A 13933-nucleotide genomic window follows, 5' to 3' on the forward strand; every position below is an offset into this window, starting at 1 on the left:
GTTTTTCTGTAGTCTGAGATTCTTTGATAAGAGTGAAACTTACATGACTCCACTTGAAATGTCATCCTCAGTGAGATGTATGCATAGTCTACCATGTTAATCAATAGACTTATCTGCCCTACTGCGAGTCAAGCAGGAGATGAAGCCATCAACACAGCTGAGGTACCTGAGAACTCTGAGAGAACCACATTTAGAGCAAAAAGTTCATTTTTACATCCCCCCCCCCCAAACGCAATGCGTCCATAGACACCTTCTGCAGGATTGTTGAAAATGATGTAGGTGACCTACTGAAAGACAAACAGAAACACAAATCCTATGATAACCTGAGTAGTGATGAGAGAATGGCTCTTAAGGACTTACAGACAGATCCTTCGATTATCATAAAAAAAAAGTGGCAAAGGAGGAGGAATTTGTATACAAAACAAATGTGACTATGTGAATGAATGTCGCCGATGACTATCTAAAGGTGACTTCTATCGCAAACTAAATGATGACCCTACCCTAGAATTCCAGCATAATATCTCATATACAGTGGAGAGCTGTTTGGAATCAGGACAAATCCCCCAAAAAGAATGGGGATTTCTATGTGTGAAATTCCCAAAGATGCCAACTTTTTATACAGTCGCTAAATTGCACAAACAAGTGTCTCTTCCCCCAGGTAGACCCATTGTAGCAGCAGTCGACTCTGTGACATCCAACATTTCTACGTTTGTGGACCACCACATTAAACTGATGGTTGAAAATCTCCCATCTTATGTCAAAGACACTAGTCACATGATCTCATTGATAGAGGGCTTAGGAAGGATACCAGAGGGCACCCTGCTGGCCACTTTTGATGTGGAGAGCTTGTACACTAACATCCCACACACTGGAGGCTTGCAGGCGCTGCAACACTTCCTTCAGCAGAGAGACTCTACCCTTTCTCCATCGTCTTTGAGTCAGAATTTTTCCTTCAAATTCGGGGTGTAGCCAATGGCTTTGCCCCCATCTATGCAAACCTGTATGTGGGACATCTTGAGGTAGCACTCATTTTCAAAACAGAGACGCACCCCCAACTTTCTAAAATCCTCCTATGGAAGAGAAACATAGATGATGTCTTTGTACTCTGGGAAGGAAGTCAGCAGGAACTAAATGAATTCCAAACTCTACTAAATGAGAGCTTTGAATACCTCAAATTCACCATGCAGACTGATGAGAGAAAAATAAACTACCTGGATTTATGAATCATCAGAGAGAATGATGCATTACACGCAGACTTATACACAAAGCCCACAGACTGCAATACCCTGCTATGTGCGAATAGTATGCATCCCCTTCCCCTTTAGAATCATCTACCATATAACCAGTTATGCGGGGTTAAACCAATCTGTGGCCACCAGACAGATTTTGACAACAATACAAAAAGAATGACAGATAAATTCAAAATGAGAGGCTGCAAGGGCAAAACTCTTGACGCTGCAATGATCTCAAAAACCAAGAGAGGAACATGTAAAAACTCAACCAAAACTCAACCAAAACTCAACCAAAACAATGCAACAGGTCTTTTGCACCAAGTACCCCAAGTATTTGGAGAAAATGAAAGCAATCCTGAAAAACCACTGACATATTCTGCAATCTCATCACCTGTTCATGTGGGAAAGCCTACGTAGGACAAGCGAAAATACGATTAAAACAACGCATAGCTGAACACCGTAGCTCAATCAGGTGTAAGAACATTGACTATCCAGTAGCAGCTCACTTTGCTGAAGCTAAACAGGTTGCGATCTCTGTAATATCCTTTTTAAGTTGTTCAGTTATCAGAGTCATCAGGTCCTATGTCCTCCCTCAAGTACACAGGCATTGAATTGAGCATTTTGCTCTACAAAGGAGAGGAAGTAACATCGAGATCCTACTACTGCAAAGGGAGGCTTACTGGAAACCCTTTTGAAAAACATTGACCCCTAGTGGTCTGAATATTGACTTTGATCTCAGGCCCTTCTTATGAACTCTTCGTTTGGGCTCCAGAGTGGCGCAGCGGTCTATAGCATTGCATCTCTGTGCAAGATCCGTCACTGCAGTCCCTGGTTTGAATCCAGGCTGGGAGTCCTATAGGGCGGCGCACAATTGGTCCGGGGTAGGCAGTCATTGTAAATAAGAACTTGTTCTTAACTGACTTGCCTAGTTAAATAAAGGTGAAATCTTTTTTTTTTATTTAAATGAACAATTCTCTCTTTTATGAACAAGTCTTATAAATGGACATATTCTTCCAACAGCTTATCAACATAATCAGCACCCAATATGTTCCCTCTGTTGATGATACTTATTATGCATTATGGTTTAACCAAAAGATGACATGTGGCTCAGTTGGTAGAGCATGGTGTGTGCAACACCAGGGTTGTGGGTTCAATTCCCACGGGGGGGCCAGTACATAAAAAAAATGCATGAAATGAAAATGAAACGTATGTATTCACTACTGTAAGTCGCTCTGGATAAGAGCATCTGCTAAATGACTAAAATCTAAATCATGTAGCAAAATGCTTTAATGAAATAGGGAACAATTAAATATATATGTGAAATTTTATTAAACAATAATGTATGTTGATGTTAATAATATGTACAATATTTAAACAATTTAAAGGCAATGCTATCAAATACTAATTGAGTGTATGTTAACTTCTGACCCACTGGGAATGTGATGAAAGAAATAAAAGCTGAAATAAATCATTCTCTCTACTATTATTTAGACATTTCACACTCTTAAAATATAGTGGTGATCCTAACTAACCTAATACAGGGAATTTTTCTGATTAAATGTCAGGAATTGTGAAAAACGGAGTTTAAATGTATTTGGCTAAGGTGTATGTAAACTTCCGACTTCAACTGTATGTGCTTTAACAGTTTCCCTCAATGCATTAACTAAGTAATTATGACACTTTTGTCTCCATAACCTGGTTCAAGCATTCATGACATTACCCTGAAGACGGCACAGTTATGCCGAAATGTTGGTGATTTACCCATTCAATTACTGGGAGTTTATATATAGAGTGTGCGACTCTCTTTATTTTTATAGCTTATAGTTTATTCACCATTAGTCAGCACCTCTACATAAAATATTTTTCTCTGGGTGTGCACCAGCTCATGTTTTTTAACTCCAACAAGGGTGCCATAGGTTTGATGTGTTTGATATCGTTCAATTTATTCCATTCTAGCCATTACAATGTGTCCGTCCTCCTATAGCTTCTCCCACCAGCCTCTTCTGACACACACATAGCTAGAAATAGTCAATGGCTCTGTAAACCTATAGAGCTTTCAGTTCTTGCGCAGCTATAACGCATAATGCACTTTCACCCTCTCCTTCCCACAAACGATTGAGCAAATAATAAGAGATTCTGAATGAAATTACTAATTAGGTTTAAGAACCCATAAACCAGGAGAATTAACTAAGCATGGGAGTGAATGTAGTCTAATTTACAAAGGCTGTGTTTACACAGGTAGCTCAATTTTGATCTTATGTCAATTATTTGGCATATCTGACATATATGGTCTTTCCCCCACAGCAACAAAAAAAAAACACATGGAATCTGATCTTTTAAGTTCTGATTTTTTCCACATCCGTATGTGACTCTCAATTCTGATACGATTCTGATGCTCCATCTGGAACCCCGTGTGGATGCTCAGATCAAATAATAATTTTTGCTCTGAAAGGTTGTTTTTTACATAAAAACATTTGTAAATTAGCATTGCATATGTGTGCTATTTCAGAGGTCACATGAGTGTAAATGTGCAAATTTATCCCATATAAAACTGGGTGTGAACAGTCAGAAACAAATGGTTGAATATGAAACAAAATCTGAATCGGGTCGCTAGGATGGCTGTGTAAACATAGGCGTGATCATGCTATGATCATTATCTGTTAGAATCATAACTTTGGGAACAATATCTCACTCTAACTGCAATAGCGCAATGATGCTAATGATTATTCCATAAACAATTATCTCCAAAAAGCCTAGGAATCTCAAAAAGCCTAGGAATTCTGTTTTCTCCAGACAGACAGGGTGATCACAGCTAGTATAAGCTTTTTCCAATACTTTCTATTCTCATTTTAAACAGTGTAGAATCAATACACTGCTATCAATTGTTTTTAGAATGCATAGAACCGTGACAGTAAAAAAACTGTTGGATTGGCACTATATTTCACACACGGTTTGTAGTCGACATACTGTTAGCATAGTACACACTACTGTTAGTACTGTTGTTATTGTGTTTGTCCAATGAGACAAACATAATAACTAGCTAAGCCCAGGCAGCAACCCTATTATTATGAAGATGTTGTTACATTATATGCCGTTTGTTTATGATTAATAAAGAGTTTGAAATGCAGTCTGGTGTTTTGTGTGACAGTCAATCAATCTACCAATCAATCTACAAATCAATCTACCAATCAATCAATCTACCAATCAATCAATCAATTAGGCTTATACCTATAAACATTCTAACAGCCAAGTATATAAAGGGGTCTGAATTACATGATATGATTAAAAGTTGGGTACACTGTATTTGTTGAATATATTTTCAATGGATCTGTACTGCTAGTGCTAACCTTTGGTAAAGCGCAGTACTGCAATGTATTGCAGCGACTTTAAGCCAACACCTAGCGACCTAGTCAAGATGTCCGTTCCTCTTGGCGTAACGGTTAAGGCTTGACAGTTGCTGGACCTGGGTTCGAGTCCCAGTTGGGGCTACCCCCCGAATTTGCTACATTGGTGTCTGAAGTGGGATGGTGCCTGTGAGGCCATCGGAGAGGCGTGTACAGGTGAGGGACTTAGAACACTCTCCTGAAGGAAGGCGGTAATGTAGCGACCTTAACTCAACACCGAGCAACCTAGTCAAAATGTTCTGGCCTCTTGGTGTAATGGTTAAGGTGTTGGCTTCACAGTCGCTGGACACTCTGAAAGTATTCCAAAGCTTTTTCACATTTTGTTACAGCCTTATTCTAAAATGGAATAAATAAAAACATTTCCTCATCAATCTACACACAAAACCCCATAATGAGAAGAAATGTTTTTAGACATTTTGCAAATAATATAAAATTTAAAAAATAAAAAACCTTATATAATAAAGTATTCAGACCCTTTGCTATGAGACTCGAAATTGAGCTCAGGTGCATCCTGTTTCCATTGATCATCCTTGAGATGTTTCTACAACTTCATTGGAGTCCACGTGTGGTAAATTAAATTGCTTGGATATGATTTGGAAAGAAACACACCTGTCTATACTGTATAATGTCCCACAGTTGACAGTGCATGTCAGAATAAAAACCAAGCCATGTGTCACGACTTCCGCCGAAGTTGGTTCCTCTCCTTGTTCGGGCGGCGTTCGGCGGTCGGCGTCGCCGGTCTTCTAGCCATCAACGATCCACTTTTCATTTTCCATTTGTCTTGTCTTCCCACACACCTGGTTTCAATTCCATCATTACATGTTGTGTATTTAACCCTCTGTTCCCCCCATGTCCTTGTCTGGAAATGTTTATTGTTAGTGCTTGTGCACGTTTATCTGGTGTGTGACGGGTTTTGTACCCATTTATTGATTGTTCTGTTTTCCGGTGGTTTTTATTATTAAACTGCGCCGTTGGTAACACAGTTTTTGCTCTCCTGCGCCTGACTTCTCTACCGCCAGTACGCACACCTTACACCATGAGGTTGAAGGAATTGTCCGTAGAGCTCTGAGACAGGATTGTGTCGAGGCACAGATCTGGGGAAGGGTACCAAAAAGGATTCTGCAGCATTGAAGGTCCCCAAGAACACAGTGGCCTCCAGCATTCTTAAATGGAAGAAGTTTGGAACCAGCAAGACTCTTCCTAGAGCTGGCCGCCCGGCCAAACTGAGAAATCAGATGGTCACTCTGACAGAGCTCCAGAGTTCCTCTGTGGAGATGGGAGAACCTTCCAGAAGGACAACCATCTCTGCAGTACTCCACCAATCAGGCCTTTATGCTAGAGTGGCAAGACGGAAGCCACTCCCCAGTAAAAGGCACATGACAGCCCGCTTGGAGTTTGCCAAAAGGCACCTGACGAACTCTCAGACCATGAGAAACAAGATTCTCTGGTCTGATGAAACCAAGTTTAAAATCTTTGGCCTGAATGCCAAGTGTCACGTCTGGAGGAAACCTGGCACCATCCCTACAGTGAAGCATGGTGGTGGCAGCAGCATCATGGTGGTTGCAGCATCGTGCTGTGGTGATGTTTTTCAGCAGCAGCGACTGTGAGACTAGTCAGGATCGAGGCAAAGATGAACGGAGCAAAGTAAAGAGAGATCCTTGATGAAAACCCTTGTCCAGAGCGCTCAGGACCTCAGACTGGGGCGAAGGTTCACCTTCCAACAGGTCAATGACCCTAAGCACACAGCCAAGACAACGCAGGAGAGGCTGCAGGACAAGTCTCAATGTCCTTGCGTGGCCCAGTCAGGGCCCGGACTTGAACTCCATCAAACATCTGAAAATAGCTGTGTCCCATCCCCATCCAACCTGACAGAGCTTTAAAGGATCTCCAGAGAAGAATGGGACAAACTCCCCAAATACATGTGTGCCAAGCTTGTGACGTCATACCCAAGAAGACACTAGGCTGTAATCGCTGCCAAAGGTGCTTCAACAAAATACTGAGTAAAGGGTCTGAATACTTATGCAAACGTGATATTTCCAGGGGGTTCTTGTTGTAAAAAAAAATTATAATAATCGAAAAATCTGTTTTTGCTTTTTCATCATGGAGTATTGCATGTAGATTGATGAGAAAATAAAAAAAGATATAATCTATTTTAGAATAAAGCTGTAACATAACAAAATGTGGCAAAAGTCAGGGTGTCTGAATACTTTCCGAATGCACTGTACCCCTATATCTCAGCCCCAATCTCTATATACCTCAGCCCACTTACCCACACACCTAAACCCAATTACTAACACATCCCAGCCCTGTTACCCTCATGCCCTAAAACTAACACCCAGAATAATTAGATCACTTGTTTTGGTACTGCCCTGTTTTTGGTCGCAGGTTCAGGAATGACTGAAAAATTGCAACATTTACATGGAGCCAACTCTACAAATAGCACTGCTGGGGGATTAGTCAATCGGTCAATAATATAATAATACTTCATTTACAATCTGTATAAACAATGAAAATAGAAAGGTTCAGAACCTTTGTGAAACATCTCAGCACAGTGGGAAAATATATGGCAGCTAGAAATCAAAACTGGATGGTCTTCAGAGATGCAATAGATGGGAGGGGTTGAGGGTAGCTGAAGGCTGGGACTAAAAACAAACAAAAGATAAGTAATGTAAAATATATTGTCCGTAAAATGTATATAATACGTATAAGCTGGAAGTAGAAGCCTAAGTATTGTTGTCCATTAGTTTACTCAAATTAGGGGAGGGGTGGTAGGGTTAGGGGAAATAATAAAGCAGGAAAATATATTTTAAAGTATATACAGTATCACTCAAAAGTTTGGACACACCTACTCATTCAAGGGGTTTTCCTTTATTTTTACTATATTCTACATTGTAGAATAATAGTGAAGACATCAAAACTAAGAAATAACACATATGGAATCATGAAGTAAACTAAAAAGTGTTAAACAAATCAATATATATTTTATATTTGAGATTCTTCAAAGTAGCCACCCTTTGCCTTGATGACAGCTTTGCACACTCTTGGCATTCTCCCAACCAGCTTCATGAGGTAGTCACCTGGAATGCATTTCAATTAACAGGTGTGCCTTGTTAAAGTGAATTTGTGGAATTCCATTCATTCTTAATGCGTTTGAGCCAATCAGTTGTGTTGTGACAAGGTAGGGGTGGTAAACAGAACATAGCCCTATTTGGTAAAAGACCAAGTCCATATTATGGCAAGAACAGCTCAAATAAGCAAAAATAAATGAAAGTCCATCATTACTTTGTTAGGTTCTAAATAACAGTGTAAAAACTGACGGAAAACTATAAAAGCTCAAACCAAGTTTATTCACCCAAAGGGTCGGACAGCTGAACAGACAAAAAAACATATTCACACAAGTACTGGTATTTAACCTTTTCTCCTATGCTTTTTTTTTTTACTGGTATTTAACCTTTTCTCCTTTTCTCCTTTTCCCCTCCTTACACATCTGAGCAGCCAGTACACCTCTGTTGCTATACAAAACTTTAGTGATATCTGTTCTTCCTCACTTCATCTAACCTGGCCTCTGCCCAAATTCCTCACTCCTCCCCAACTCACGGCTGTCATGTTGACTTGTACCATACTGTGTCTCTTCTCCTCCCATAGGATCCCTGACGGCTAACAATAGCATATTCTGACAGAATGTAAACGTTCTACATTCCCCTCTCTCCCTCAGTGACATGTATAAGGATATTTCATATTTTTAAGTTTAGAGGTCAGCACCCATCATTTTTAAAACATGAAGGTCAGTCAATACGGAAAAGTTTAAGAACTTTGAAAGTTTCTTCAAGTGCAGTCGCAAAAAAACATAGAGCGTTATGATGAAACTGGCTCTCATGAGGACCGCCACAGGAAAGGAAGACCTAGAGTTACTTCTGCTGTAGAGGATATGTTCATTAGAGTTAACAGCACCTCAGATTGCAGCCCAAATAAATTCTTCACAGAGTTCAAGTAACAGACACATTTCAACATCAACTGTTCATCGGAGACTGTTTGAATCAGGCCTTCATTGTCAGATTTCTGCAAAGAAACCATTACTAAAGGACACCAATAAGAAGAAGAGACTTGCTTGGGCCAAGAAAGACAAGCAATGGACATTAGACCAGTGGAAATCCAAATTTGAGATTTTTGGTTCCAACCGCTGTGTCTTTGTGAGATGCAGAGTTGGTGAACAGATGATCTCCACATGTGTGGTTCCCACCGTGAAGCATGGAGGAGGAGGTGTGATGGTGTGGGGGAGGTTTGGTGGTGACACTGTCGGTGATTTATATATAATTCAAGGCACACTTAACCAGCATGGCTATCACAGTATTTTGCAGCGACATGCCATCTCATCTGGTTTGCACTTAGTGGGACTATCATTTGTTTTTCAACAGGACAATTACCCAACACACCTCCAGGCTGTGTAAGGGCTATTTGACCAAGGAGAGTGATGGAGTGCTGCATCAGATAATCTGGCCTCCACAATCACCTGACCTCAACCCAATTGAGATGGTTTGGGATGAGTTGGATCACAGAGTGAAGGAAAAACAGCCAAAAAGTGCTCAGCATATGTGGGAACTCCTTCAAGACTATTGGAAAGCATTCCTCATGAAGCTGGTTTTGAGAATGCCAAGAGTATGCAAAGCTGTCATCAAGTTAAAGGGTGGCTACTCTGAAGAATCTAAAATATAAAATGTATTTTGATATAACACTTTTTGGGTTACTACATGATTCCATATGTGTTATTTCATAGTTTTGATGTCTTCACTATTATTCTACAATGTAGAAAATAGTAAAAATAAAGAAAAACCCTTGAATGAGTAGGTGTGTCCAAACTTTTGACTGGTACTGCATATTTACAAAAAAATACATATGGGGTATTGGAAATGATGCAGACAATTACATTGATAGAAGCCATAATATATCTGCAATATTATAGATGATTTAAGAAAAACACTAACACCCACATCCCAGTACCCTAATATTGATACAATCAAGTACAGATACATCCATATCTTAGCCCTAAAGACCCTATTTGTTAATGATAAACCCCAGTTCCTTTTCCAACACACCTCATCCATGTTACTTGCCTATCTCAGCTCTGTTACCCTGTTTCCTTAGACCTGTCTTCCCCAAGTCAACAACAGTAACCTATATCCAGCTATTAGCCTCACACCCCAACATTGTTATTTGCATATCTTAGTACTGTGACCTCTGACCTGTATACGCTAATAATTTCATAGATAAACTCATAGTACAGTGGTAAAACACGTGCCAAAGCCCCATTCACTTTTTTATTACCACAAACTTGTTGCCAGAAAGGATTTGAATGGGCAATAAATGTACATCAAGACCCATTACCTGTATGAGCCTTGTGTATCCCTACACCCCATTACTCATATAAACCAGGTAAATCCATGGGTATACTCATATAAGACAGGTCTACACCAGTGCCCAAGCCTCAACATTCATACAAACCAGGTCTACACTTGTACTTTAGCCTCAATATCCTTACAGACCAGGTATACATCTGCACTTCTAACCCAATATAGATTTTTTCCTACTGTTACATGTCACTGCCAATTGTCATAACAATAGGTGTGTTTATGTATTTCAGCCCCGCTATTCATACAAACCAGGTCTACACCTGTACTTCAGCTCCAATTTACATACCTACAAAGTCTGGACCTGTGCTTGAACCCAATTAGTCAACTAAGCCAGGTCTAAATGTGTCGTAGCCTGAATACTCATATGTAAACCAGGTCTATCCCTGCTACTCAGGTCAAGTACTACTACTGTACAAACCAGGTCTACACCTTTGACTGAGTCCCAATACTAATATAAACCAGATCTACATCTGCATATCTATATCTCAGCCCAAATACCCATATGAACCAGGTTTACACCTGTGGCTATGTCCCAATACTCAGGTCTACCTTTGTGACTATTCAGCAAAACGCACATAAACCAGATCTACCATTTTGGTAGAGACACTTAACATACCTATTGACGTTAAATATTTGTTCAATTATTACACTTTTTCAGTGTATGTGTCTATAGGTATTTATTAAGGATCCCCATTAGCTGCTGCCAAGGCATTACACTACATTCATAGCTGATTTAACATCACATTAAGTGTGTGTCCTCAGGCTCCTACTCTACTACCACATATCTACAACACAAAATCCATGTGTATGTGGGTGTATGCATGTGTCTGTGCCTATGTTTGTGTCCCTTCACAGTCCCTGCTGTTCCGTAAGGTGTATTTTTATCTGTTTTTTAAATCTTATTTTACTGCTTGCATCAGTTACTTGATGTGGAATAGAGTTCCATTGTAGTCATGGCTCCATGTAGTACTGTGTGCCTCCCATAGTCTGTTCTGGACTTGGGGACTGTGAAGAGACCTCTGGTGGCATGTCTTGTGGGGTATGCATGGGTGTCCGAGCTGTGTGCCAGTAGCTCAAACAGACAGCTTGGTGCATTCAACATGTCAATACATCTCACAACACAAATACAAGTAGTGATGAAGTCAATCTCTCCTCCACTTTGAGCCAGGATATATTGATGTGCATATTATTAATGTTAGCTCTCTGTGTACATCCAAGGGCCAGCCGTGCTGCCCTGTTCTGAGCCAATTGCAATATTCCTAAGACCCTCTTTGTGGCACCTGACCACACAACTGAGTACAGGTGCGATAAAACTAGGGCCTGTAGGACCTACCTTGTTGATAGTGTTGTTAAGAAGGCAGAACAACGCTTTATTATGGACAGACCCATCTTAGCTACTGTTGTATCAATATGTTTTGACCATGACCACTACTTGCTCAATTTCCACATTATTAATTACAAGATTAGTCGAGGTTTAGGGGTTAGTGAATTATTTTTCCCAAATACAATGCCTTCAGTTTTTTTAATATTTAGGACGAATTTATATCTTCCCTTCTGAAACTAACTGCAGCTCTTTGTTAAGTGTTGCAATCATTTCAGTCGCTGTAGTAGCTGACATGTATAGTGTTGAGTTATCCACATACATAGACACACTGGCTTTACTCAAAGCTAGTGGTATGTCATTAGTAAAGATTGAAAAATGTAAGGGGCCTAGACTGCCCTGGGGAATTCTTGATTCTACCTGGATTATGTTGGAGAGGCTTCCATTAAATAACACCCTCTGTGTTCTGTTAGACAGGTAACTCTTTATCCACAATATAGCAGGGGGTGTAAAGCCATAATACATCAGTTTTACCAGCAGCAGACTATGATCGATAATGTCAAAAGCCACACTGAAGCTTAACAAAACAGCCCCACAATATTTGTATAATCAATTTCTCTCAGCCAATCATCAGTCATTTGTTCTTGTTGAATGTCCTTCCCTATAAGCATGCTGAAAGTCTGGTAATTCCCAAATGGAAATTCCCCCAAAAATAGCAAAATATGACGTTTTACAGTCAAAATCGCTGATTTAAACATATGTAAAGGCTAATGGATAATCGTCAAAGCCACTATTTTCCCATTGGTCACAAATATGACCACAAAGATATTTTCATGTACCACGAGCATCATGGATTCAATCTATTGAAAGTTAGAGTGCATATGTAAACTACACCCTTTAAACATTATGTTTAAAGCTGTTGAACACAGACTTCTGGTGCCAAATTCATCGCTAAAAGTACACCTTGGAGATTTATGCTTGTGGTTTTGTGACCATTTTGAGAAATCATTTGAAACTTCTCTGTACCATATTAGACACCTTGGTCATGCATAATATATGACTTATTTGGAAAACTTTAACTTCTGTAGAACCTGTTAAGTACAAAAAAAATCCCTATTGTGACTGATGGGATTAAATCGTTTGCCAAAAATGCTGTTGTCGAGGTAATTTCCTATGTAGGAAAATTGTGGGAGGAGTCGAAGAAGTCGAAGCTTGAAGAAGTCGAAGCTTGTGGGAGAAGTAGAAGCTCAGGGGTGATAGACGAGCTTCCTACTAGTTATTATCAGTTGGAGGGGCTTCAAGTGGATTTTTCCCAGCATTATGTGATAAATACCACCTTCCCACTTGGTTAAGAATACAGTTTAAGCATTAATTGGCTGCTGAATATGAGGCCTTTCTCTTGATTGGTTGATCCCACCCTACTGTTCCATATCCTCTAACACTTAACCCACTGACCCACCTCCTTTTATTGCAACTTGTTTCCTATTTCCAATTTAGTCCTCATCCTGCAAGGCCATGAAGACATGGTTCTGGAGGAGGTGGACCCGGATTGGGAGGAGAAGGAGAACAAAGTGGCTCAGGGAGCGGCCCTGCTCCAGGCCTTACCCTCACTCAAACCCCAGGTCAGAGGCAGAATCAGAGACAGCCTTGCTAGTAGTCAGTAGATTACCATGCTTGAAAGGACAAAAGTGGCAATAGCTTCAAAGCTGATCAGAAAGTCACCAACATGATGTGACGAAACAAAACTGTTCCATTTTCCTAATGGAAATGGCATTGAACTTAATAATGTTCTTTATCTGGAGCTGCAATAGCCATACTCTCTGTGTGTACTGTATTTCTCTGTCGCAGCAGGTTCTAGAAATGCAACAAGAAGCAGAAGATGCAGAGACACAGACAGAGAGATGGACTCCCCTCATAGAGAGCATAAAGAAAGAGGCAGAGGAGGCTGCTGTGGCGAAAGTGGAGGAGAAGTAATAAAAGACTCCATCTGTTTTCCTCTTCCTCCTGTTCCTCTTCCTCCTATTCCCTATGTGTTTTTCTCTCTGTCTCACACTCACTTTTTTACAACCTCGTATATTTCCCAGAGATCTGTCTCCCTTTGTCTGTATGAGTGATGAATTGGGATTGGCCGTTGTGTTCATCAATTCCTTTTGGCTCTGTGTGATTGTCCGATGTATTGATCCCTGCCCTCTAACCTGGTCTCCAGGCTGCAGCAGCAGTTAAACGAAGCAAGGATGGCTGAGGAGGTGGCCAGACAGGCGGCTGAGATGGCAGTTAGACAACTAGAGGAGGAGCAGGCCGCCAGTGCCCAGAGGGCCACAGACTCACAGCAAGAGGCTGATGGAGAGCAGTAAGTGCCTCCCCCCCCCCCCACACACACACACACACACACAGAAACACATACATATACACACAGACACATACACACACGTCATCACCAAGGAGACGACCCTTAATAATCATCCTGCTCACTGTCTGTTTTGCAAAGACTGCCCAATATCCAGGAGGAAGAGAACGAGGAAGACCCTGAGTAAGTCCCGCTCCTACTTCCTGTTATCCTTCCATGCT

The 13933-nt window shown here is 40.6% G+C and overlaps 1 protein-coding gene across 8 annotated transcripts in view; it reads left to right on the forward strand.

Moving 5' to 3' along the window:
- cngb1a (cyclic nucleotide gated channel subunit beta 1a) overlaps nt 1–13933 on the forward strand; it is a 71557-nt gene that overhangs the window by 34639 nt on the left and 22985 nt on the right. For 6 of the 8 annotated variants that reach the window (XM_045688950.1, XM_045688955.1, XM_045688956.1 and 3 more), the window contains 4 exons: nt 12863–12987; nt 13214–13335; nt 13572–13715; nt 13854–13895. In XM_045688950.1, coding sequence (XP_045544906.1) covers nt 12863–12987; nt 13214–13335; nt 13572–13715; nt 13854–13895 — 433 coding nt within the window. The remainder of the gene's footprint in view (nt 1–12862; nt 12988–13213; nt 13336–13571; nt 13716–13853; nt 13896–13933) is intronic. The other 2 variants (XM_045688951.1, XM_045688953.1) reach the window with 1 other exon arrangement.

This window comes from Salmo salar, chromosome ssa11 (genome assembly GCF_905237065.1).
Source record: "Salmo salar chromosome ssa11, Ssal_v3.1, whole genome shotgun sequence".
NCBI lineage: Eukaryota > Metazoa > Chordata > Actinopteri > Salmoniformes > Salmonidae > Salmo > Salmo salar.